General features: G+C 31.5%; 1 protein-coding gene across 3 annotated transcripts in view; it reads left to right on the top strand.

Moving 5' to 3' along the window:
• LOC114936736 (fatty acid synthase-like) overlaps window positions 1–26,765 on the top strand; it is a 74,480-nt gene extending 47,715 nt beyond the window's left edge. For all 3 annotated transcript variants that reach the window (XM_085481601.1, XM_085481602.1, XM_085481603.1), the window contains 9 exons: window positions 1,981–2,382; window positions 2,490–3,505; window positions 3,632–3,876; window positions 5,510–6,203; window positions 19,230–20,061; window positions 21,251–21,723; window positions 21,882–22,136; window positions 26,230–26,478; window positions 26,547–26,765. In XM_085481601.1, coding sequence (XP_085337727.1) covers window positions 1,981–2,382; window positions 2,490–3,505; window positions 3,632–3,876; window positions 5,510–6,203; window positions 19,230–20,061; window positions 21,251–21,723; window positions 21,882–22,136; window positions 26,230–26,478; window positions 26,547–26,645 — 4,265 coding nt within the window. In that variant the 3' untranslated portion in view covers window positions 26,646–26,765. The remainder of the gene's footprint in view (window positions 1–1,980; window positions 2,383–2,489; window positions 3,506–3,631; window positions 3,877–5,509; window positions 6,204–19,229; window positions 20,062–21,250; window positions 21,724–21,881; window positions 22,137–26,229; window positions 26,479–26,546) is intronic.
• The last annotated feature ends 225 nt before the right edge of the window (window positions 26,766–26,990 follow it).

Genomic DNA, 26,990 nt, shown 5'->3' on the forward strand with positions numbered 1-26,990 from the left:
GCAAGCTAAAAAGTTCAAAATCGCCTTCGCTTGCATTTTCGCAACCTTCGGATGATCGTGCGTGCTTCGCTGCGTATGCGTTTTCGCGTAGTTGACGCTCGTTGTTAAGTGGATGTAATTGAAGTAGTTTAGCTATTTAAAATTATAACAGTTTGTTAATTTATTATGTCATATTTATGTCATTTTATCATTTTTTATTACAATTTTTTATTTAATCTATAAAAATTTATAATGTAATAAATATTTTGCAAAATTTTAGTTCTTAAAGGTAAAACAATATAAATATTAAAATGCAAACTAATTTTATCATCTGATGGATTTAATATTTAAAATTATAAAGAATTTGTAAGTGTGAAATTACTATTTACATATTAAAATTGAGATAATTGGATCCTGCGCGTGCGTGCATGTGAGAGATCTGCTTTAATGGATATACATAAAAGTGGTTTTGTTGTTTTGCAAAGCAACTGTCGAGTAGTTTTAGAAAACGCTCAAAGCAATATTTGAAGACACTTGAGAAATTTCGACTTAGAAATACGTATCACAACTAAATCGATCTCTTATATATTGCTTCAAAGATGAGCAAAATGAATATCTTATTTCAAACCTATTTAAAATAGAAAATGCAAAACAATTGTAATTGTTCCATTTAAAAATGTAAAATATAAATTTCTTTTTAGACACCTATAAAGTAGGAATAAAAAATAGGCAATTTTAAAAATAATTTTATAAAATAGAAATAATTTAATTAATATTAATATTTTAATATTTATTTTGACATTTTTATTTTTTATGTTTCTTATTATTATTTATTATTAAGAGTTTAACAAGGCTCTGTAATATAAATATAAATTTAAAGTGTAAGACAGGCAATAAGAGCCAACTCGCGGATGACAGTACGTTATCCCAACGAAACTAAATTTTTTTCCGTTAGAAGAGCAGTCGCCCGGCAAGCGAAAGGTCTCGGGTTCGATTCCCGATTCAGCGACTTTCGGATCTATATTTTTCTCTCGCATTCCTTAGGGGGGAAGAAGGGATGTATGGAATTAGATTTCTTGTAGAGATTATTCCAATTTTAAATCTTGGCCGTGACCAAATAAAATTTGGTGCCTTGTGCACAGGTATTTAATTCTAATGGAAAAAAATTTAGTTTCGTTGGGATAACGTACTGTCATCCGCGAGTTGGCTCTTATTGCATGTCTTACACTTTAAATTTATATTATTTATTATACTTAATTTTTAATTTTTTTTAATATTTAATTACTTAAAATAAATTTTAATTTAATTATTATAAAATTTAATTTAGTAAAAACATTTATACAATTGCAAAAAATGTTATATATTGTTTACAGAAACATTCAATTATTTATTATATAAAATAACATTTTGGTTACAATTGTTTTTAGATGTGGAATATACTTTCAAAGAAACAAATTTTCCAAAGAGGATATTTACTATTTTTATTCTACAATATTAGAATAATAGAATTATAATTAGGATAATTAGAATCATTGGTGCTAGAATGACGACGTGGTACCAATGAATCATCATTGCGATATTAAAATAGAAAAACTATTTTAAATAGAAATGTCAACTAGTTTTTGAAAAAGTGTATTTTAAATGTAGAATACAAAGTAGAAAAAATATACCAAATTGAGAAATTTTGTGGTGCAAAACCAATCATTATAAAACTTGACATAGACATAACATGAAGTAAAATATTAAAAAATGTAATCAAAATTTAGTGGACATCAATAATAACGAGGGAGACGCTTTTATTATGAAAAAAAAATTTATTTTGTAATTTATTTAAAATTGGAATACAAGTGTAATTAATCTATAATATTTATATTCCTTGTGTTTAATATTTTTTGTATTTCGCTAATTTATCCTTTAAAATGTCATTGTAAAACATAATACAGAATATTTTTTGCTAAATTATATTATATTTATAAAAAATCAACACCAATATTGTTATAGGTAGTAAGAAATTCGAAATAATCGAAGGAGACAATCTTGTCGTTACTGGAACAGTACGGATTCCAGTTAAGATTGAAAATGAGAAAATATATACTACATTTATTGATCGAAATGACAATGATGAAGAGGAAATGAGTATGAAGGATATTTATAAAGAATTGAAACTTCGTGGTTATCAATACACCGGCGAATTTTGTGGACTAAAAAGCGCGTCAATCACAGGAAAAAATGGTCATATTATCTGGACTAATAACTGGGTAACATTTATGGATAACATGTTACAATTGATGATTTTAGGACAGAATTCGAGAAGTCTTCTTATACCAACAAAAATACGTAAAGCAGTAATTGATCCAAAATCTCACATACAATGGATTGAAAAACTTTTAAATAATGAGAAACGTAGGTTTTTCAGTATAAATATTAAATAAGGTTACCATTTAGTCAAATGTTAGTCTTTTTTGAAAAATATATATCTAATATATCATTGTATATATATTACATTGCAGAGATCCTTGTTCAAAATTATAAAAATTTAGACGTTTTGATAGCTGGAGGAATAGAAATATCCGGCACCGTGACTACACCTATATCTCGTCGACAAAGAACAGCCAATATCGTTCTTGAAGAGTACAAATTTGTTGCTCATCGAGACCTAAGTGTGTTGTCTTTGCAAGACGCAATAAGAATGTCGGTGCACATTGCGCTTGAATGTTACAACATGATAAATGTAAAAATCATCGAATTCGTCGAGGATAGCGATCAAGTAATGTCAGAGAATTTAAATTGTTTATTTGTAAATAAAGTTTTAGATGATTTACCGCAAATTCAATCTAATATCAAACTGGTAGCAACACACAAACGTTTCAAAGACATTGCTCTACCTGACAATGTTTCTACAATAGAATTTGATAAATTGACGAGAAACGAAAATAGTTTGATGATCATAGGTTTCGGACTTTTAACAAAAAATAAAAACGAATTATATGAACAATTGTTGTCTGTCATAATGCCAAAGGGATTTCTTCTAACAGTAGAAAAACTGGATGCTATCTATGATTACTCATGTCTAGATAAATATGGATTGAAAGTAATTTTAGAGAAACGCACCACTGATAAGACGCTTATATTATTAAGGAAAATACAATATATTTGCAATATTCAACAGATAGTGCATGTAAACAATTATGAATTCTCATGGGTAAACAAGCTTAAATCATTTATGGATATAGAAAAAGAAAAAATAAATATAATAGTCGTCGCAGAAGAAGACTTTGAATGCGGATTAATCGGCCTTATTAATTGTCTACGAAAAGAACCGGGCGGTGAAATGATTAGAGGTGTATTTATTCAAGATAAAGATGTACCATCTTTTTCATTAGAAGAATCGTTGTACATGGAACAGCTACAGCTGGAATTGCCTATTAATGTTATACGTTCTGGTAAAATTTGGGGATCATATAGGCATTTTTCCTTCCCACAATTAGAACCAAAACTTGTAGAAAGTGCCTATGTTACTCAGATGGTATGATCAGAAAATCCCTTATTTAAGAAAAATCAAAATAATTAATATTGCTTCTTCATTCATAAATTAAATAATAATTTGCTGTAACTTTAACTGAATTAAAAAATGGTTGTATTTATTTGTTAGGTGCCGGGTGATCTGAGTACTCTTTGTTGGATGCAAAACAAATTATCTTTTGTCAATGATGAGGATGAAAAAAATTTAATAAGGATAGTGTATGCATCTATCAATTTTAGAGATATCATGATAGCCAGTGGTAGACTCAATCTTGAATCTATCTCAGACAAACCAAATAATAATTCTTTAATTGGAATGGAATTTGTTGGTTTTAATAAAAATGGACAAAGAATTATGGGACTGTGTTCATCCGGGTATGTTAATAATATATGTACATAAAGTTAATTTTAATTAATGTATTTTTTTTTTAATATTTAAATTGTTAAAATAAATTTCTTATATTTAAATTAGAAATTTTTGTGATGAAGTAGAAAATGAAGAATTCTTACTTTTATATGCTTCTTTTTGATATCTTTTATACTTTACATTTATATATATATATATATGTGTGTGTGTGTGTGTGTGTGTGTGTGTGTGTGTGTGTGTGTGTGTATACACAATATATATATGTGTATATACAGGGTGTTCCATAATTCGCGAATCACCTTTTATGGGCAGATAGAGCGTGTTAAACTGAATAGAAAATTCATGTATCATTTTGCGATATTTGCAATAATTATTGAGTTATTTATTAAAATATCTAAACAAATAAGCAGGTAGAACGAATAAGCATTATTTGATCTAGAGGCGGCATCATGCAGCGAGCGGTGACCAATGTAGTGGCGCCGAAAAGTAAGATGATACTTTTGATACTAAGCGGCATATAACAAATAAGTCATCCGACATGCACACCGAGTCCGGCCTACCGCTTTCTACCCGCTCATTCGTTTAGATATTTTAGTTAATAACTCAATAATTATTGTAAATATCGCAAAATGATACAGGACTTTTCTATTCAGTTTAACACGCTCTATCTGCCCATGAAAGGTGATTCGCGAATTATGGGACACCCTATATATATATATATATATATATCATCATTTAAAATAAAAAAAAATTATTTATCTCTTTAACTTTAACTGCCAGTGATCATGAGCGTTTATAACTGTTAAAAGAGAATCTTAAACGCCGTCCTGTTTTATCGATAAAACATTTTATGCATCCATTTTTTTATTGGTTGAATAAAATAATAAACGCTTTTCCACGATTAAACTGCACATGGAAACAAAGCGTGAACCTGTCGATTTTATATTAAAAACAAAAAATGTTTTTAAATTAAAAAATAAAAATTTTTTTGTTTTTAACATAAAATCGGTAAGCTTTGTTTCCATATATACTTTAATCATGAAAAAGCATTTATTATTTTATTCAACCAACAAAAAGAAAAGGGTGCACAAAAATGTTTTACCGATAAACAAAACGGCGTTAGGATTCTGTCAAATTTTTTTTAAATATTGTGCGACAAATAGATGCCATTATAAAATACAAGATAAAATATTATAATTGAATAACAATAATATTAACACAATAAAAGAATCTTTACACATAATATGATTAATTAACTTTAATATGTATAAGTATAATATTAATGTTAATATTATATTTATTGAATATCAATATTAACATTAAATTTAATATTAATATTAATATTCATATTAAATTAATAATTACACATTTTAATATTAATTATTTGATATTATAATATAAAAAGTTATGTTTATAAGATCAATTAAATAATATAAATATTATAATTGAATAATATTAATGGCAAAAATATAATAAAAAATTTTAATTTAATATTTTATCATTATATATTTACATAATAAGAAAAATGCTCTTTTTGAGTATTCAATAAGGTATACACCATAATGCTGAGCAGTCAACATTAATGTAATTTTAATTTAGTAAATGATATATTTATATAATTTGCTAAATCATTATTTTTAGAGGGATGACAAATATTCGTGTAGCTGATAAATATCTCAGTTGGATCATACCTGAAAAATGGACAATGGAAGACGCCGCGACAATTCCATGCGTGTATAGTACGTGCTATTATGCTTTATATTTAAAAGGTAAAATGAAGAAAGGCGACAAAGTGTTAATTCACTCTGGTACGGGTGGTGTTGGTCAAGCTGCAATTTATCTTGCGCTTTATGAAGGATGTGAAGTGTTTACAACGGTCGGCAGTGTCGAAAAACGACAGTTTATAAGAGAAACGTTTCCTTCTATACTTGAGGATCATATCGGGAATTCTCGAGATACAAGTTTTGAACAAATGATTATCCAGGAAACGGGAGGTCGCGGAGTGGATATCGTATTGAATTCTTTAGCCGAAGAAAAACTGCAAGCATCTATTCGTTGCTTAGCAAAGGACGGTCGTTTCCTCGAAATTGGAAAGTTCGATATGTTTGCCAATAGTCCTTTAGAAATAATTTCATTCTCAAAAGGCATTACTTTCCACGGCATTTTATTAGATAAATTATTTTCTGCAAAACTAGAGAGTAAGGCAATAATGCAGAACAAAATAACAGAAGGTTTAAAGAATGGTGCTATCAAACCATTATGCAAAAAGATCTTTGAAAAAGATGAAATAGAAGCTGCATTCAGATATATGGCTGCTGGAAAACATATTGGCAAGGTATGATCATTTTTCATTATATGCATAATAAAGAGTAATTAATTGAAATATTAATATATGAAAATATACATGTCTTTTCATTTTTATTTTCTTTCAAATAGGTATTTAATTTTCTTTTTTCAAGGTCTTTTACTCTGTTGACTTTATCAAAGACTTTGAGATAAAACAAATTAATATTTTTGTGTTATATTCTCTTAATTATAGTATATGTATAAGCAAAATATTCATTATGTTTTTTATTTGTTTGATGAAATTTCTTTTCAAACTATTTTTTTGTCAACTTTTTTAAAATTTCTTATTATTTCATTATTGTATAGCCATACTTTCTTTGACAGTCTGTTTATTATTATAACTCTCGGTCTGTAATATTTATTTTTACTAACAGCTTGTAATGGAGCTCCTTTCCCGACGCCGCGGATCGGCTCGCCGGTTCCAGGATTCGGGGGAAGGGGAGAAACAAACTCGCTTATTCCTTTACGAAATAGTTTTTTTATTGCAAATCAAAGTATATTGTCCAGAAGGGACTTACAGGTCACCCAGTAGGTTTAGTGAAGCTGAGACTACAATGTAATTAAAACTTATAACTTAGGCCGGTGTTATACAAAGCAACTAAAACTAAAATGTTGTCCAGAAGGGAGTTACAGACTACCCGATATACAATGCAAGACTAAATATCTAAGACAATCTCACGGATAATGAGTTGTGTAGACTTATAATTCACCCTATATAAACACAATAATAACTTACTTAATATTACAACCTATTACCCTATATACACAATACAATGTTGCGAATAATCTAATGAGTTGTTCAGACGAGACTTGCAGTTCACCCGATATGTACAATGCAACAAAGGCGTATAGCTTAAGACGGTGTTCGGAAAGGACTTACGGATTATCCGGGGAATACAATGTAACGGAGGCGTATAGCCTAAGACGGTGTCCGGAAAAGACTTACAATACTACGAAACGCCGCAGGTGCGCCGGAAACCGGGAAGCCCGGCTTAACAATGGGAAGTCCGTTGTCCAGAGCGTCGCAGGTATACCGGAAACCGGGAAATCCGGCCTAACAACGGGAAGCCTGTTGCCCGCTAAAGGGAAGGAACCAGTAACTGAGAAACTCAGCCTAATAGCGGGAAGCCCACTTCCTGGTATAGGATTTGGAGCGGGACTGGTGCCGGTTCATCTGTCTAGCCGGCTTGTATACCCGGTCGGCCGGCTCCCCTACCACGCGCCGGAGTAGCACCAATAGTGTGGCGGTTCAGTAGTGGGGCAGTCCCAGTGGTGGGATAGCCCGTGTATGATGGTTAGGGGCGTTTCAGGCGCCAGAGATTCAATGGCGGGTGGATAATCGATCCGCAAGATGGTAGTAACGATTATATACAATAGTTACACTTTCCTCCTCCCTTTTCTAAACAGCGGATTATGCGTGGTCGACCGTAACGGTCGAACCGGATGATTCACCGTGGGGGGGGGGGGGTGGCCCGAAACTTCTGAGTTATTCAAGCGCAGTGCCATGAAACCGCTACCACGTGGCGGACGACGCAGGAGGCGGTCCAGGAACCTCGCCACAAGTCGGTGGTTTAGGGCTGGACATCGTCGCGGCTGTAACAGCACTCATCCCTGCCCCCGGGGGGGCTTGGAAAGCTCCCGAGACAATTGTGGTGCTTGAGGTGCAATAGGGGGTCATGATGGCCCCGCCCGTAGTCCCCTCGGCCGAGATCTCAGCGGCGTGGTCAGTATCGCTTTGCGGCGCTGCTGAGCGTCCGACCGCTGCACCGTGACCCCTGGCCGTAGGAACCAAGTAGTCGCACAGTGGTTCGAAACACAATATATGCTTTTAATTATGTAAACTACAAAACTAATTATATAAATTACTATATATATAACTAACTATATAAACTATACATATAAATAATATATAAAATACTATATTATTTTTTATATTTTTATTTTTATTATTATAATTTTTTTTTATTTTATCTTTTATAATTTTAATTTATTAATAATACAACACAAATACAATATTTAAAAGTCTTATGAGCTTTTGCTTTCGTATTCTTCTTAATATTCTGATTTTTCTTCTAATTAATATTTTAAATCTAATTGATTTTTTTATTTTATCCTTTATAATTTTAATTTATTAATAATACAACACAAATACAATCTTTAAAAGTCTTATAAGCTTTCGCTTTCGTATTCTTCTTAATATTCTGATTTTTCTTCTAATTGATATTTTTTTATTTCTTTAGGTATATTAATTAATTTAATAGCTTCTGCATCTAATTTTTTTGTATTCCTTTTTACGTGGCCAAATGTACTTAAATATAGATCAGAACTAATAAGTATTAACCTACGAAACAAATCTTTGTTTGTTTTCAAATAAGAATATTTTCTTGTATGATGTCGTGATAATATCAGATATCTTTGTTTTTGACTTCTTGAGTTTTCTCCGAAAGTTCTGCAATGAGAATAATAAAATCTCTGAATCTTCATAGATCCATGAATAAGAATTTTGTGTATGGAAACAGCCATATAATATCAATTATAAAGTGCGACATATTTTTTAGCTGTCTCCAAACAATAATGTTCGAATTTATCAACTTTTATATTATAACCAGAATTAATAACTTTTAAAATCACGGTACTATCTCGATAATTTCTGCTGATAAGGATGAGTTAGCAAAAAATCTTCTTGCAGTGTTACTATCATTAGTTGTAGCATATCCTGGCTTAAGAACATCGACAATAAGACCCATTTTGTTACGAAATTTATCTTGTATTAGTTTCTTTTGATATTCTAAAGCTTGCCTATTATTTTTAGTTACCTTCCACGATTTTATTTCTAATCTATATGAAATATACAAAAAATATTTTAAAAAATGAATATAAGCGCGAAGCACTGATAAACTAAATACATTCTATATATTTCTGAATTTCCAGTCTTTTTCTGGATATATTTTATATAATTTATTTGTGAAATTGTTGCGCGACAAATGTAATAACGCATTTCAGAAGTGCCTGATAATGTATTACACACCTTTCCATTTATCATAGTAAAAAATAATAAAAAATTAATCACTCCTAATTTTGAATTATATAAAGTTAAATTTTTAATTTGTTTGTTAATATATTGCTGTTCATTTTTAGAAACTTCTGTAGACTTTTGTATCCATTGAATTCGTATTGATCTATAAAATCGGGTAGAGGAGGGTCTAGGATTCTTTCAGATGACATGATTAGTAATGCAATTAACTATTTGAAGAAAAACAACAGAAGTTACGAATATAGTCTTACCTTGTAATACTTTGGATTTTTATTTATGGATCGAATAATCAGAGCTTTCATCAAATTCCTATTTACAATGTGATAAAAAGTTGTCAAAAATACAATTTTTGTTGAAATTGTCAGAAATATAATTTTTGTTGAAACTGTCAGAAATACTATTTTTGTTGAATAATATTGTTTGTACAATACTTTCACTAGTTTTATCGAGTAAATTTTGCAATGGAACTTCACAATTATTTTGTGTAATGATAATATTTTCAGGATAAAATTGTCCTTCAAAATGCATAATTTTACAATATGATGAATATAAATTATATCCATGAGTAATAGCAGATCTCAAAACTTGATAGGAATATTTAGGTAAATTTAATAATATTATTAAAAAAGAGCTTTCTCTCTCAAGCGATAAGAGACACAAATTCTTTTCAGAAGTTTTCCACTTTACTAAGATTCGTTTGGATCTTGTAAGAGAAGTTGATGTACTTTCCATAAGTAATTTTGCAGACGCAGTATCACCTGTACGTAATTTTATAGCAGTAGCATATGTTAGCTCAAATGTAGGAAAAGATTATCGAAGATGTTCTGTCTTTTTTCCGCTTAACCACTTCACTACACTCGTCAAAATTTTTTGATGGACGATTTTGTAGACATTTTCAGCTTACAAAAGATGTTGTTGGAAAACAGCGAAAATTATCAAAGGACAAAAGTCTTGTGAAAGTCAAAATTGATACTTGTTCAAAAATCCATTATTATACCAATAACATTTTCTCCAAAATCTGAAAGGACAAAAATTTTTTGTATTCTATAAGTATGCGCGCCGCTTGTTCAGCTTTATCAATGTAAAATTTTTCTTTTAAGAAATTATGTACACGACTTTTCTTCTCTTTTATATCAAAATAATTTATGATATTGTTATGTAACATTAAACGGGTTTTATTTTTGTTTCTGACATGAATCACTTTTAACACTAATATTTTAAACTTTGGTAATACAGAATTGAAGTCTGCTATAAAAAACAAGAACACAAAACTAATTCGCTAGGTTTAACAATGAAAAAACTCGAATATGTCTAGAATTGACGCTCAATTGATTTATAGACGCGCTGAGCGCTGAGTTGCGGCAACGTATGTGCATTGTGGACCAAGCTGAAGTTTACAGTAAAACAGCAAAGTGATTAGTTCACCCTACCGCACGCGTTTATGGAATCTTACAATTAACTTTAGGATTAGATTTCAAATTGGATAAGATCAAAGTCAAAATTATGGAAAAAAGAACTTATTTTAATTTCTTATTGTAGAATCTTACCACAGCTCACGAGTAGATTCGTAATAGTAAACCAAATTAATAGTAAATTACAAGAATAAATAGTGCGAAATATTATTATTATAAAAAAAAATGTTATTATTCAATAATGTTATTATTCAAAAAAGATGCACACAAATTTAGACTATTTATTTTTATTGCAACTTAATACCCAAAATTGTAACATAAAAATTTTTAAAAGCTTTCTGAAAATGACATAGGTTTAATTAATAGTTACATAGTACAAGATTATAAGATAGCAAGCTTTGCAAAGCTTTGCAACAAACTCAAAATTTCAGATGTCATTATTAATTTTTCTTTTTTTCTTTTTTTGACAAAACAAAATTTAGAAGTTATTTAACTTAAATATATTTACTCACAATAACAATAAATAAAAAATACTAATATGTTAATATAAATAAAAAAACTAATATGTTAATATTAGTTAATAAAAACGTTTTAATCGCATTATGTTTCAAACCACTGTGCGTCGGACTCCGGATGGTTTGGCGACCCGCCTGTCGTCCTCATCGGAAAAGATTTCTCCAAAAAGCACCTCGACTAATGCCTTCTGGCTTATCCCGGCTGAATGAGCCGCATCAATGACCCGTCGTGCTTACATACTGTCGTGGACGTTTCCCACTCTCGGGAAACCAGGACTGTTATGCATGTCCTAGCGGTGAAGTGTCGCGTTACACGCAACAATCTGTCGGTACTTTGTTACTGACCAAGACAGAGGGTCGGCAGTTCGATGTCGTGAGGGGACGCTCGTGGTGGACAACGGCGTCAGTCTCACAACTTTGGATCCGCCTTCTTCACTTCCTCATGTACCGACGAAAGGTCGTGCACATGAACATGACGGTACTATCTTCCCCGGCCGTTCTTCAGGTCAACAATCACAAATGATATAATTCGGCAGATCTCTACAGGTCGGATGGATTTAGATCTCCCTTCTATACCTGATCTTACAGTCGGGGTCGCCAGTCCTGTTCGCCCAGAACTCTAAGCCCCCTCCTCTCTCTCTTTCTTTCTCCCTCTCCCTCCTCCTCTCTCTCCCTCCCTTCCTCCCTTTTTCCCTCCCTCCCCCTCCCCCCTTTCTCCCCTCTTCTCTCTCTCTCTCTCTCCCGTTCCCTTCCTACTCACCTTTCTAATAACCTCATAAAATACTCTCTCTATTTTCTCATTTCAATCTCCTTGTTTATTTGTTTTCTTCCCTTTCTCTCCTTGTTCACTATTTCCCATACGTCCTTTTTCCTTTTCATCTCTGCTGCCTTTTTTTCCTATCTCTCGCTTTTCTCCATCTTCTTCATCTCGCATAATTTCTTGTATTCTACTCTCTTTTGTTTTTGTACTTTTTTCCCTCTCTTCCTTCCGTCATTCACTTCCTCAGCTCCCTCCTCATCTTTCTCTTCTCCTCTCCACATTCCTCATTCCACCATCCTCTCTTCTCCATCTTTCCCATCCTCATCTCCTTCTCTGTCTCTGTCATCGCCTCTTTCAATTTCTCCTCCACTCTCTCCCATTCCTTTTATTCCTTCTCCATTTCTCCAATTTTCTCCCCGAATATCATTTGTCCTTTTTTGTTCCATATCCCTCTTCTCATTCCCTCCTTCCTCTTTATCCTCTTTCCTTTCTGCTTCCCTCCTATTTCTAATGGATGGTGATCTGAATCCACTTTGTCCCCTATCCCGAGCCTTCTCACCCTTTCTTTGCTCTTTTCATTTCCTGTTACGTAATCTTATCGTCGTGTTTTCCCTCTCTCCTATAAATGTCCATTTCCCTTTCCTTTGTATTCTCATTTAGTATACTCCATCTCTTTTCTCCTAGAAAATTTGACAATTTCCTTTCTTCCGTATTTATTATCTCATTCTTCGATTTTTTTCTTCCTTTTTTTTCCTCCTCATCCATCTTTTACCAACCCACTCTTCCTCTTTCTCCTCCTATCCTTGCATTGAAATCTTCTTCTATCATTCCCAGTGAGAAATAATGGTCGAATCGACGTCGATTCGTTATCGAATCGATGTCAAATTCGTCGAATCAATATCGAATCGATGTCAAATTCGTTGAATCGACATCGAATCGATGACGATTTGACCAATCATTTCTCACTGGTTGTGTATACTCCTTCTTCCTTGTCCTCCATCCAATGTTCTATTTCTTTTACCGCTTTCTCCATTCCTTCTTTTACATACACTCCTTTCATCTCTTCTTGCCTCTCTTGATCTTTTCTACCATAAATCCTTCTTTGTCTGTTTTTATCTTTATTTCTTTCTCTACTATTTCTTTCCTCCAATTTCCATTATGCCTCCTATTGTTCTTCCTTTTTGTCCTTTCTGCTCGCCCATTGCGTTTCCCAAATGTATTCTTTCGGCAAGTTTCTTTTAATCTTCTTCCATTTCTTTTCCTCCATCTATATTTTTGATAAAAAAAAGACCATTACTTCCCATTCTCTCAAAAAATTCCTATCTTTGTTTCCTAATCTTGCTATATTCCAGAACGCCATCTTCCATCCTCCTCTCCCTTCATCTCTCTTCCTCTTCTTACTTTTCTCTATTTCACAAGTTTCCCCTTCTGTCCGACTTCTTCCCCCGCTTCAATTTTCTTTATGATACCTCTTTCATCCTTTAATACCTCTTTCTCCTCATTCTATCTCCACCATTTTTTATCTATTCTTCGTATCTTTCTTATTCACGTCCTTTCCCTTTTCTCTCCTCTATCCTTGTTATTTCTCCCAACTTCCACCTTGTCTTTCTTTCTTTCCACGTTAGGTTTGCATCAATTCCTTCCTTTTTGCCTTTTAATGTCTTTTTCTTTTCCATCACCTCCCATTTCTGTTTTACCTTTTCTAGCTGTACCACCACTATCCTGCTTCCTTTCTTCTTCTCTTCTCCTAGGAAATATTTTTCTTATTTTTACTATCTTTTTAGTATCTTAGGAAATATTTTCCTTATTTTTACTATCTTTTTAGTATCTTAGGAAATATTTTCCTTATTTTTACTATCTTTATTCTTGCTTTTGTCTTTTCTAGCAACTTCTCTGTTCCCTCCCTTTTCTTCCCTCCCTTTACCTCTAGTCCTCTTATCACTATATTTTTTTCCATATCCACTATTCTCTTTTCCATCTCCTTTCCTATACCCCCATCCTCTTCTCTCTTTCCACTCTTCCACCATCTTCTCTAATCCCTCCAGTCTCTTCTTCATTCCCTCCATTTTTTACTTAACACCTTCTTCTCTTCTCTCCATTCTTCTATTTGCTTTCTATAATCTTTCGTTAATTCCTTCATTTCCGCTTTTATTCTGTCTCCCTGTTCTCTTACCTCTTTACTCTTTCTCATGTCTCTCACTTTCCTCCTTATTTCATGTATCATTTTCCTTAATTCTCCATTTAAAGGCCTCCATCTCTTTCTCTCCGCTCATTTCCACTGTCTCCCTCTTTCTTTCGCATAGCTTCTCTATATTTCCCAGATTACCACTTCTCTCTTTTTCTCTTTACTCTTTTGCTTCTCCTCCTTCATTTTCTATTTTTTCTTCTTTCCGCTATTCATTTTGCCTACCTATTCCTCTCACCTATATGTATTCTTCCTATTCAATGCCTTTTCCTTTCTCCTGCTCTTATTCTCCTTTATATACTCGCTCTCGCTACTCTCTGCGCGCTGTTGCTGTCCGCCCGTTCTCACTACCGCGTGCCTCTCTACTCCCTATCCAACTGTTACTATTACCTCTATTTTTGCCTCCTTTCACCTCTTTCACTCTTCCTATTCTCGCACTCTCCACGCTTTCACTCTCTCTTTTACCTCTTTTCTCTCCTCACTCTACTTTTACTCTACTTTCACTCTTTTTCACTCTCTAACCACCTCTGAAAACCTCCGGAAAATCACACTCACTCTTTACATGCTTAATACCCGTGCACCGGAAACGGAAATCTAATTGATGTGACTATTTAAAATATTTTCTGTCAATCTGATATTGTTTACACTTTTTGTCATTTAATAGTTTTCAATAGAGATAAACTTGAACAGAATTATGTATGCGGCAACGCAAATAAAAAATTCTGGTATGGCAAAATGAGCTTTTGCATATTTTTATAAAGAGTAGAGTTTTGCATTTATAGGAAATAATTTTGAACAGAATTTGTAACACATTTATAATTTTTAATTTTTTACTAAATAAATAAGTTAAAATAATATCGAATGATATGGCTAGATCGCTCTTATTGTAAATAACAAGGATAGAGAATCTATTGCTATGAGAGCCAATATATAATGCTTAGCAAATATATTGGCTCTCATAGCAAAATATATAATGCTTTGCCAAGATAAGGAACAATCTCAAATCGAGATTTATAAGTTCCTCTTTCCTCCTAACAAACCTCCTAAAATTTCCTAAAATTAATAAAGACGAGAAAAATATATCGGTCCGAAAAAGTCGGCTGAATCGGGAATCGAATCCGAGACCTTCCGCTTGCCGGGCGACTGCTCTTCCAACTGAGCTATTCAGACACCTTAACAAACCGCTATACCTCTCTTGTCTCAATGTAAACTAATGAAAACACGCATATTAAAGCCAGCGTGTGTAACTAACGAATGATATGGCTAGATCGCTCTTATTGTAAATAACAAGGATAGAGAATCTATTGCTATGAGAGCCAATATATAATGCTTAGCAAATTTGCCAAGATGAGAAACAATCTCAAATAGAGATTTATAAGTTTCTCTTTCCTCTTAACTAACCTCCTAAAATTTCCTAAAATTAATAAAGACGAGAAAAATATATCGGTCCGAAAAAGTCGGCTGAATCGGGAATCGAACCCGAGACCTTCCGCTTGCCGGGCGACTGCTCTTCCTTAATTTTAGGAAATTTTAGGAGGTTTATTAGGAGAAAAGAGGAACTTATAAATCTTGATTTGAGATTGTTCCTCATCTTGGCAAATTTGCTAAGCATTATATATTGGCTCTCATAGCAATAGATTCTCTATCCTTGTTAAAATAATATTCTTTTACTTTCTTTTTGAAAAATATTCACGAACAAAGAAGAAATATTCAGCTTTCAATGGTTGTAGTTCTGTTAGGAAACATTTTCGGATATACGTATATTTATTAGACAATTTCAACTCTAAATGACTTCAATAAGACGTTTTTAATATATGGACCTTGAATCATGCAACAGTCTCTTTTGACTACGTTTTTATTGACCACAGATACCTTCGATTACGTTGCTATTGACCATGTTGATATTGACCATGCGTCGCATTTAACTACGTTGCTATTGACCATGCGTTGCACATGCGCACACTATATACAAGGTGTTAAATTTCAAACGTAACAGGTGGAACATTTTGTAAACAGTGAATTTTAGAAAAAAAAATGTTTCCTACAAAAGTTGTAGAGTTTCAAAGAAAACATAATACTAGAGTTTCCTCGTCACGGCTTCGCCAAAACTCTTTATATATAGAATTCGAAATTTCTCAAGTGAAAATCCTCCAAAGAAACGTAATTGAAGCAACATTGTTTACCGGTTGTGCCATGGGAGAGTCAGTGTTCATACCACGTATACCACTCACACTATCAGACTACCCGTTTGAATTTAAAAGGCTGCAGTTCCCATTAAAAATTTGCTTTGCTATGACAATAAATAAGTCTCAAGGACAGTCGCTAAAAGTGGCAGGAATTAATTTAAGACAGAGTTGCTTGTCACATAGATAATTCTACATGGCCTGTTCTTGAGTTAATTCACCCAGTAGTCTGGTAATCTTGATACCTGAGGGTAAAACTACATACCAACATAGTCTACAAAGAAGTTTTTAAGTAGATCATTGTATGATATTACGTATTATCGTAAATAAACTTTTATAAATTTCGAATTCTATACATGAAGAGTTCAGGCGAAGCCATGACGGGAGAACTAATATAAGATTTATTCTTACTATGTGATGTATTAGCCAATATATAATGATCGATTGCCACAGGCATTACATTTAGTCGAATAAACGATTACCACAGTCATTATATTCGGAAAAAAATCAATTCGTTTAAATTCAAGTATAGCGCGCGTGTATTGAATTTATTTAGATCAGCTCGGAATTTGTTGCTCTTTTCGAGCCGATATCAGAAGCAACGCCTTTGCCTCCCCCCTCCTCCCACTACCATTCAAGGCTCAATTGTCAAGCTACAAGCTTGAGTGACGCTATACAAAAAGTATGCTGGGATTGTACCTTTCGCCAAATCGTTATTTTTTTGTTACATAATTTTTATTTTTATTAAATAACAATTAAATATTAAAACTTCTATTATTAATATAATTATAAATGTAATCTATTTTAAACATATATTAACAAAATAATAACTATTTGGCGAAAGATACAATCCTAACATACTTTTTGTATAAGAAGACATAGCGTTGTCCTGAGACATAGCGTTGCCCGAGTGATCGGCGGCTCGGTCGTCAATCGAAGGCGTCGTTTCTGATATTGGCTCAATAAGGACAACTAATTCCGAGCACACTGATTTAGATTTTGTGGTATTTGTATGGATAACCTTTGTAAGCAATTATGAAATCTATATTTTATGAGGTTTCGGAAATATTGAGAAATTCTTAAAAACTAATTTTCTCTTTTTATCCCCATAAGAGATGATTGGGGTAAAATGCAAAAATTTACTTTCAGATATTTGTATGAGTAACTTTTGTAAGCAATAACTAACTCTATATCTCATCAGACTTTGGAAATATTGAGAAATTTGTAAAAAGACATTTTTCCCCTTTTCATCCCTTGGGGAATGATTGAGATAAAATGCAGAAATTGATTTTTAGGTATTTGCATGGGTAACTTTTGTAAGCAAAAGCAAACTCTATATCTTATCAGGCTTCGGAGATATTAGGAAATCCGTAAAAAACACATTTCCCCCTTTTTACCCCCTTAGGGATTGATTGGAGCAAAATCCATTGTTAGTGTCCCTACGCCATGCAAGGTATACACCCCCCAAATTTCAACTTTTTAGGTCCAAAGGTTTGGGTTGGGCATTGATAAGTGAGTCAGTCAGGACACACACACACACACACATACACACGCTTGGTTTTATATATTAAGATCAATCAAAATTAATATTGGACGCTAGTGGTGAAAATAAACTTGGCAAAATTGATTTCGACGTAACTAGCAATTTTATTCAATACTTTCACGACGTTTCGACCATTTGGTTGGTGTCCTTATCAAGTGAGAATTCCATCAATTAAAATGAGTCGTATACTCAACGGGTCGTTGACGAAACATCATAGCGATGGGACGTGTTCCTCTTTTAACTATTAATTTTAAATAAGATTGGTTTTATGTTGCTTTAATCTCATTTTAATTGATGGAATTCTCACTTGATAAGGACCACAACCAAATGGTCGAAACGTCGTGAAAGTATTGAATAAAATTGCTAGTTACGTCGAAATCAATTTTGCCAAGTTTATATATTAAGATTAATATATGATCTTACATAGCACCATCAAGACACAATACAAAGGACACATAAAAATTACTTCAAATTTTTTAAATGAAACCCTCTATTTTTTCTTACAGATTACCTCGAGAGCTTTTCAAAACACTATAATATTGTAAAATTATTTTCCATTAAGTACTATCCGAGTTATGAGACTTGAAGTTTACAGTATTTTGACATAAAATATAAAATATATCATGTAAAAATTTAGTTTTCTGTAATCTTATCTTAATACTTCTTTGCATAGAATAATGAGAACAATCAATTACTGTGAAGAAAACACAGTTACTTTTAAAAAAAGTATGTAATTAGCAACATTTTCTTTAAAAATCAATTATATGTATGTTTTCTTTACACTAATTGATTGTTCTCATTATTCTGTGCATAAAAGTATTAAGGTAAGATTGTCGAAAATTAGATTTTCACATGATATTTTATATTTTGTCAAAATACTGTAAACTTCAAGTCTCATAATTCGGATAATACTTAATGGAAAATAATGTTATTATAGTGTTTTGAAAAGCTCTCGAGGTAAACTACAAGCATATATGTATAATAAAAAATAGGAATAAGAACGTAGATATTTGAGAATCGCCAGACGGGAGAGGATTTTTACCTTTTTTAAAAAATAGGAAGTTTTATTAAAAAAATTTAAAGTAATTTTTATGTGTTTTTGATAGTGCTATTCAAGGTCATATTAATATTATTATGTTATGTTTTCTTTGAAACCCTACAACTTTTGTAGAAAACATTTTTTTCTAAAATGCATTGTTTACGAAATATTCCACCTATTACGTTTAAAATTTAACACTCTGTATATGTATATACATATATATAGTAATGTATACAATATCTACAATATCAATGTATATATATATATATATATATATATATATATATATATATATAAATGTATATATATATATATATATATATATTTTAAATTAATATTTACAGATAATGATAAAAATTCGTAAAGAAGATGAATCGTTGGATGCACCTATACTCGCACATCCTCGCTACTATTGTTTGGAACACAAATGCTACATCGTTTTAGGTGGCTTAGGTGGTTTTGGTCTAGAATTAATTGATTGGTTAATTCAACATGGTGCAAGAAATCTAGTACTGACTTCGCGAACTGGGATAAAAAATGGTTATCAGCGATCAAGAGTAACGTTGTGGCAATCTTGCGGTGTAAATATACAAATCATTATAGCTAATGATTCTTCGAAAAACGAAGATTGTACATCTATATTAAAATTTGCTGAAGAACAAGGTCCTGTAGATGCTATATTTAATCTCGCAGTTGTGTTAAAAGATAGTATATTTATACATCAAATGCCTCAAACATTCGAAGATTCTTTCGTGTCAAAGGCATGGACAACAAAAAAAATGGATGAATTATCAAGAAAAATTTGCCCTCAACTTCGACATTTTGTCGTTTTCTCTTCTGTTTCATGTGGAAGAGGTAATGCAGGCCAATCAAATTACGGAATGGCTAATTCCGTAATGGAAAGGATTTGTGAAAGAAGAATGAAAGAAGGTTTACATAGTTTGGCTATTCAATGGGGCGCTATTGGTGATGTTGGGCTTGTCGCAGATTTGCAAAAAGATGACAAGGAACTTGTTATTGGGGGTACATTGCAACAAGAAATATCCTCTTGCTTAAATACATTAGAAGTATTCTTGCTACAAGATCGGCCAATCGTAAGTAGCATGATTGTTGCAGAGAAAAAGAAAGATTCTGACCGAGCAACAAATCCACTTGAAGCGGTTGCAAAAATAATGGGTGAGTTAACAAGCAATTATATATTTGTGCTAAATAAATGATTTGTTGCAGCAGGCCCATACTAGATTACTGGTCGAAGACATCGACTGCTTCATCTTTAAGCATGTCTTAGACGGTCAATATTATTGAACAATAATATTGTACAATAATCAATGTAAAAGGCTTCCGGATGGATGCCGCGTGATTGAACAGCGTAATGCCGACGTTTTGCAAACGTTGCAGTTTGCATATTCAGGATTGAGATCTCCGATACTGAGCCTTCTTGAGTTGTGATCCTTATATTGTGGGAGGTTTTTCATCTATCATAACGGAAAAGTATTCAGTTGTGACGCCCCTTAATGGTGTGAGTGTATATTAAGGCCAGTGTGCTATCTTCATCTACGGAATACTTTTATCTACGGAATACTCCCACAATATATATAAGGACCACAACCCAAGAAGACTCAGTATCGGAGCTCTCAGCCAGGACATGCAAACTGCAATGTTTGCAAAACGTTACGCTGTTCAATCACGCGGCATCCATGCAAAAGCCTTTTGCATTGATGATTTCAATGGCCGCGAAAGTCTCAAAACTAGAATTGTACAATAATATTGAAGCAGACTCTCAATATTATTACACAATAATATTATACACTAATATTAATGACATCAGGTCTAAACAATGCATTAGCAGCGATATTGCGCAATAATACCTGCAGACCATACAATATTTTCAGATTGCACAATATATTTCAACAAACTTTTGATTGATACAATACTATATTGCGCAAACTTGAAAGTTATATAATCTACAAATGATCAATAATATTGTGCAATAATATCGTCTAGGACCTACTTTAGAAATACGTAAATTCGCTCAAGATAAGAAGGAATAAAAATATGGGTCCAACTAGTCTTTGAACTAAGGACTCTTATGATGATAACAATAAAGAAATGATTCGTTATAATTAAAAAATTTATAACAAAACGTTCATACATAAAGTAAAATTTTTTTTATTTAACAATGTTATTAAGGATACATTGAAATAATTGAATTGCATTGAAGATAACATGAAATAACTTTAATACTTATATTTTTTAATAGTTTTTTTGTTGTTTCAAGATTAAGTGTATAAGGTCCGGTTAAACTCATATCTTAATTCTTTATATTTAATTCTTTCTCTCTTTTAATATTTAATTTCTAAAATAGGATTGAAAGATCTAAACATAATAGCGCTAAATATATCGCTGGCTGAACTAGGAATGGATTCAATGATGGCAGTGGAAATTCAACAGATGTTGCAGAGAGAATTCGATATTTTATTGACAGTACAAGATATTCGAAATCTCAATCTTGCTAAACTTGGAAAACTGACAAATACAGTCGAGCGAGAAAAGACATACAATGGCACTGAAGCCGATACTAATAATTTGAGTTTAAAAGCAGTGACGCGAAAACTTAATGATTCAGATTTAAGTTCAGATATTTATGTAGAACTCACTACAAAAAAAGAAATTCTTGAAAGTGAAATATTTCTTATACCAGGAATCGATGGCACTGCAAGCGTATATAAACGTATAGAATCGAAAATTAAATTTCCAACGATATGCTTGCAACACACTGTACTTAATATGCCAGGTGTTACTCATTCAATAATGGAATCAGCTGCATATCTTCTGCCTGTACGAAATTATTAGATAATCTATTTTAAATATTCATTTAAATTGCTGTGTGTATTTAAATAATAAATAATATTTGATTATACATTATACACACGCGCGCTCACGCACGCTTGTCCCTTTTTGCATATTATTTCATATATGTATATGTTATTTTTTAGCATGTACTGAGAAAAATGAAAAATCAAAAAGAATTTCTAATTGTTGGTTATTCATTTGGATCTTTAATTGCCATCGAATTAGCAAGATTATTAGAAGCGAGGAATTTTTCTGGACGTTTAATACTTATAGATGGAGCTCCTAATCTAATGAGAATTTTGATTGAAAAATTTTTTAATAATAGTTCGCAACAAGAACTACAAAATGACGTTTTACGTCGCGTGTTAAAATTATACATTGAATCTTCCAATGAAATGGTTAGTCAAATATCAAAAATATATTATTTACTGCACTTTTTACTGCAAAAATAATTTACGTAATTGTGTTTACATACAGATAACATGAGAAAAGAACATGTAAATTAACTTATTAGAATATGCTAGTTAAAATATACTCGTTACAATGATAAAATAGATAAATTGTTTTATTTTATGTAATCTCACAGATTACAGAAGTTTTGAAGTATAACGTTTCGTTGAATAAGCACAATTTATAATAATAATAGAGTATGTATTATATATATATATATATATATATATATATATATATATACATATATATGTATATATAAACTAGCTTTTTAGACCGCGTTTTGCGCGGTCCTCAAAGCCTTTATAAAACCTGGTTTAACACAGAAAATTAGTTGTTCTGTCTATATAATCGCAAACTACTTCCACATTTGTAGACCAGTTTTCACGAAATTTATACAAAAATATTGTAAATTTTTAATATATATATATATATATATATATACAGGACGTTCTATTTTAAAGTTTACAATGTTATATCTGCAAACCAATGATTTTACTGAAAAATGTTTTAAACAAAAATTATATGGCATCAACCGGGACGTGGCAAAAGATTTGAACTTGGATAGTCGTTTGAAAGTCATATGAAGATCACTTTCAATTTTTTAAGTGAAACTTACTACTTTTCGTTGCATATTCTTGTAGCTTATCTCGAGAGCTTACCAAAACACCATAATGAAGTATTTTTCTCTTAAGTACTATTTTGAGTTTGAAGTTAACAATCTTTTGATCTTAAAACGTAAAATCTTGTAAAATATTTAGTTTTCGATAATCTTATCTTATTATTTTTTACATTTTTATAGAATAATGAGACCAATCAATTGGTGTAAAAAAAAACAGATAATTGTTTTAAAAAAAGCATTGTAATTTGTAACATGTAGTTTTGTACTTTTTCTTAAAAGCAACTATGTATTTTTTACACCAATTGATTGATCTTATTATTCCGTGCATAAAAGTATTAGGGTAAGATTGCTGAAAAGTGATTTGGAGAGCTCTCGAAATAAACTGGTATAAAAATGCGATGAAAAGGCAGGTTTGTTTAAGAAATTAAATGTGACCTTCGTGAATCTTCAAATAATTATCCAAGGTCTACTCTTTGCAACTGTCTTACGTTAAAGCCATATAACTTTTGTTTGAAATATTTCTCAATAAAATTATTAGTTTGCGATATAACACTGTAAACTTTAAAATAGGACATTCTGTATACATAATATACATATAAATTGAATATAATAAGGATTATAACTGTTTTAAAATAATAAATTCTTGTTAAATTTCTAAAAAAAAAAAAATTGTAAGGTAGTAGATATTAAACTGACTACACTGGCTGTCTATTAGATTTGTTAAACTATATTTATTGACGTTTCGACCATACGGGCTGTGGTCCTTTTCAAAATTACAATAGAAGCATTCTAGAAATTAATGTACATGCAATCAGAATCAACATTTAAATTGAAAGCGTGAAATGTAACAAATGAGACTTACAATGAGTTACTGCATATCGTTATTGACATTTAAAAGTACGAATTCTCAAAATGTAAAAAGTTTTTAAATGACAACAAAGATATTTTTGTAACGCGAGCGGATAAGGGACAAGTCACTGTCATTATGAACAAGGACAAATACGTGCGTCGGATGACTGAATTGTTGAGTGACACATCGACATATAAAATCATGAAAAAAGACCCGATAAACAATGTATCTCAAAGAATTAACGACTTATTAAAATCTTGGCAAAAGAACAACTTAATTGACGAACGTACTCTTAATAATTTAAAATGCACGAACGGGAACACTCCGAGAGCATATGGATTGCCGAAGATTCACAAAGCGGGAACCCCCTTAAGAATTATCATCTCTTCTATTGGGAGTCCAACGTATATGATGGCAAATTATTTACACTCTATCTTACTAAATTCAATTCAAAAACCTCGATCGTTCATCAAAGATAGTTGGGAGTTCGTCAAATCAATAAATAATAAAACCATAGAGTCAACCGATATAATGGTGTCGTTGGATGTCTCTTCACTCTACACTAATATTCCGAAGGAACTAGTCATAAAAGGTATAGAAAAGAGATGGAATGAGATATCGGGACATACTAATTTTAGTTTTCAACAGTTCAGGCATGCGATTGATGCAATATTGTGTTCAACTAGTTTCATGTTTAATGTGATAGCTTATGAACAAATTTACGGGAGTCCAATGGGGTCACCTCTCTCCCCCATACTCGCAAATATCGTGATGGAGGATCTTGAAACAGATTGTTTGTCCTTGCTTGGATTCGAAACATCTTGTTTCTATAGATATGTAGATGACATATTCATGATCCTTCCTAACGATAAACTGTTAGAGGTGAGCGAGGTGTTTAATAGCTATCACCCAAGACTAACTTTTACTTATGAGATTGAAACTAATAATTCACTCAGCTTTTTGAATACAATTGTCCACAGGGATGATAATAAGCTCATAACTAACTGGTACAGAAAACCAACATTCTCAGGAAGATACATCAATTTTTTCTCTAATCATCCGACGAAATATAAAATTAACACCATTACCAATTTAGTTGACCATGCAATAAATTTATCTAATAAACGGTTTCATGACTCTAATTTAAAAATTGTAAAGAATATTTTGAAAAATAATTGCTTCCCGGAAAATCTCATTAATAAATATGTCAATGATAGAACCCACAAGCTGTCACAACCTATAAACAATGAGGATAAAAAAATTATAAAAGTAGATTCGACGGATGTTTCGAGGGAAAATTTCATCGTCATTCCATATTGTAATCGGTTCACTAATGACATATATAGATTTCTAAACAAAAAGAACCTGAACGTAATTTTTACCATCCCCAAAAAACTGAACTGTTTAATAAAATCGGGGAAAGATAATTTAGATATTAATAAGCAAACCGGCGTAGTCTATTGTATTAATTGTAACAATTGTGATTCTAATTATGTAGGGCAGACAAAAAGACATCTTAGTACTAGGATTAACGAACACCGACGTAATATTAAAAATTCAGCGAGCAATTTTTCTGTTGTTAGTGAGCACAGAATTAATCAAGGACATGAATTTGATTGGTCGAATCCTTTAATTCTGCATAAAGAAAACAATAGAAGAAAAAGAGAAATAGCCGAAATGTACTTTATCAAGAAATTGAATTCCACTATCAATTTACAGAAAGACACTGAAAGCTTTAGTACGATATATGACAGTTTGTTTAGAAATTGAAGTAAAAAATTTTTAACATACATTGTTGGGAGCTATTATTAGTAGTTTAATATTGGTATGTTAAGGCAGGATGACATAAGCGAACCGAATATATCTATTTATTTATTTATTTATCTTTTTATTATCTTATTCTTTTTATTATCTTATACTTTTTATATTTTATTTTTTATATTTTTTATATTTTATTTTAGTAATTTGCCATATGGTACATCACAATGTAGCGGGAATGTAAATATTGTTAACTTTTAACTTTGACATAATTTTCGGCGTGTTTATTCGTTAGTACAGTGTGTTCAGTCGTGGCAAGATGACACAAGTGAAACGCAGTTAATTTACCATCCGATCTTAAGTTAAGTCTCACCGGAGCGTACTTTTAAATGTCAATAACGATATGCAGTAACTCATTGTAAGTCTCATTTGTTACATTTCACGCTTTCAATTTAAATGTTGATTCTGATTGCATGTACATTAATTTCTAGAATGCTTCTATTGTAATTTTGAAAAGGACCACAGCCCGTATGGTCGAAACGTCAATAAATATAGTTTAACAAATCTAATAGACAGCCAGTGTAGTCAGTTTAATATCTACTACCTTAGTATTTCATTCCTGGCGAACGAAATTTAAAATTTAAAAAAAATTGTCTTATTTAGTTAAAAAGTGTGGACGTAATAATTAGATAATCAGAATATAAGACGTTCAGTACTTTTAGTACGCGAGAATACAATATAAATATATTGTTTTAATTTAAAATGCAGATAATTTCGCTATTTTTGTACATAATATTATTATTGTTTATAGCTTGCATTAGAGCTGAATAAGTGCAATGCATGGGAGGAAAAGTTAGAAGTATTTATTCAGTTTTCGAAAGAGATCAATATGTTAACTGCTAAAAATAAAAAAATATTATGCTCAACGGTTTACGATCATATAATTGCTATACAAAATTATAATATATCTACATTACCACGCCTTAAATCATCTATAATATTATTAAAACCTACACTTGCGACTATTACTTTTATAGAAGAAGATTATGGTCTATATAAGGTAAATTTGAATATATTTAATCATTTTATCATTTTTAAGATATTTCTTATAAGAGATATTCTGTTTAGGTTACGGAAAGTGCAGTACAAATATATTACGTAGAAGGCACTCATGAGACAATAATAAACAATGAAAAAATAGCATCATTTATTAACGAAGCATTGTAAAATAAAAAGTACAATAATAATTATTAAAATAATTTTGCAAAACATTGAAAATAATTTCATACACTACTGATAAATGTTTTATTTAATTGTATGAAGTAATAAAATAATCATAAAAACAAATTTGAAAAATATATGTTCTAATTAATGTAATAATTTATGCAAAATTAATATAATATAATAATTATTAATTATATTCTTACCAAAAACAAAATAAAATGTAAAGATTGGCGAAGAAGTATGGAATTTGTTTCCTTAATGCACAAAAAATTGCGTAAACACATAAAGTAGATATTTAGAATTCATGACACATTCATGATCCCACTTCTGATTCTTATTTTGTTAGTC

The sequence above is a fragment of the Nylanderia fulva genome, unplaced genomic scaffold (assembly GCF_048542155.1).
Source record: "Nylanderia fulva isolate GAGA-0341 unplaced genomic scaffold, ASM4854215v1 Scaffold184, whole genome shotgun sequence".
Taxonomy (NCBI): domain Eukaryota; kingdom Metazoa; phylum Arthropoda; class Insecta; order Hymenoptera; family Formicidae; genus Nylanderia; species Nylanderia fulva.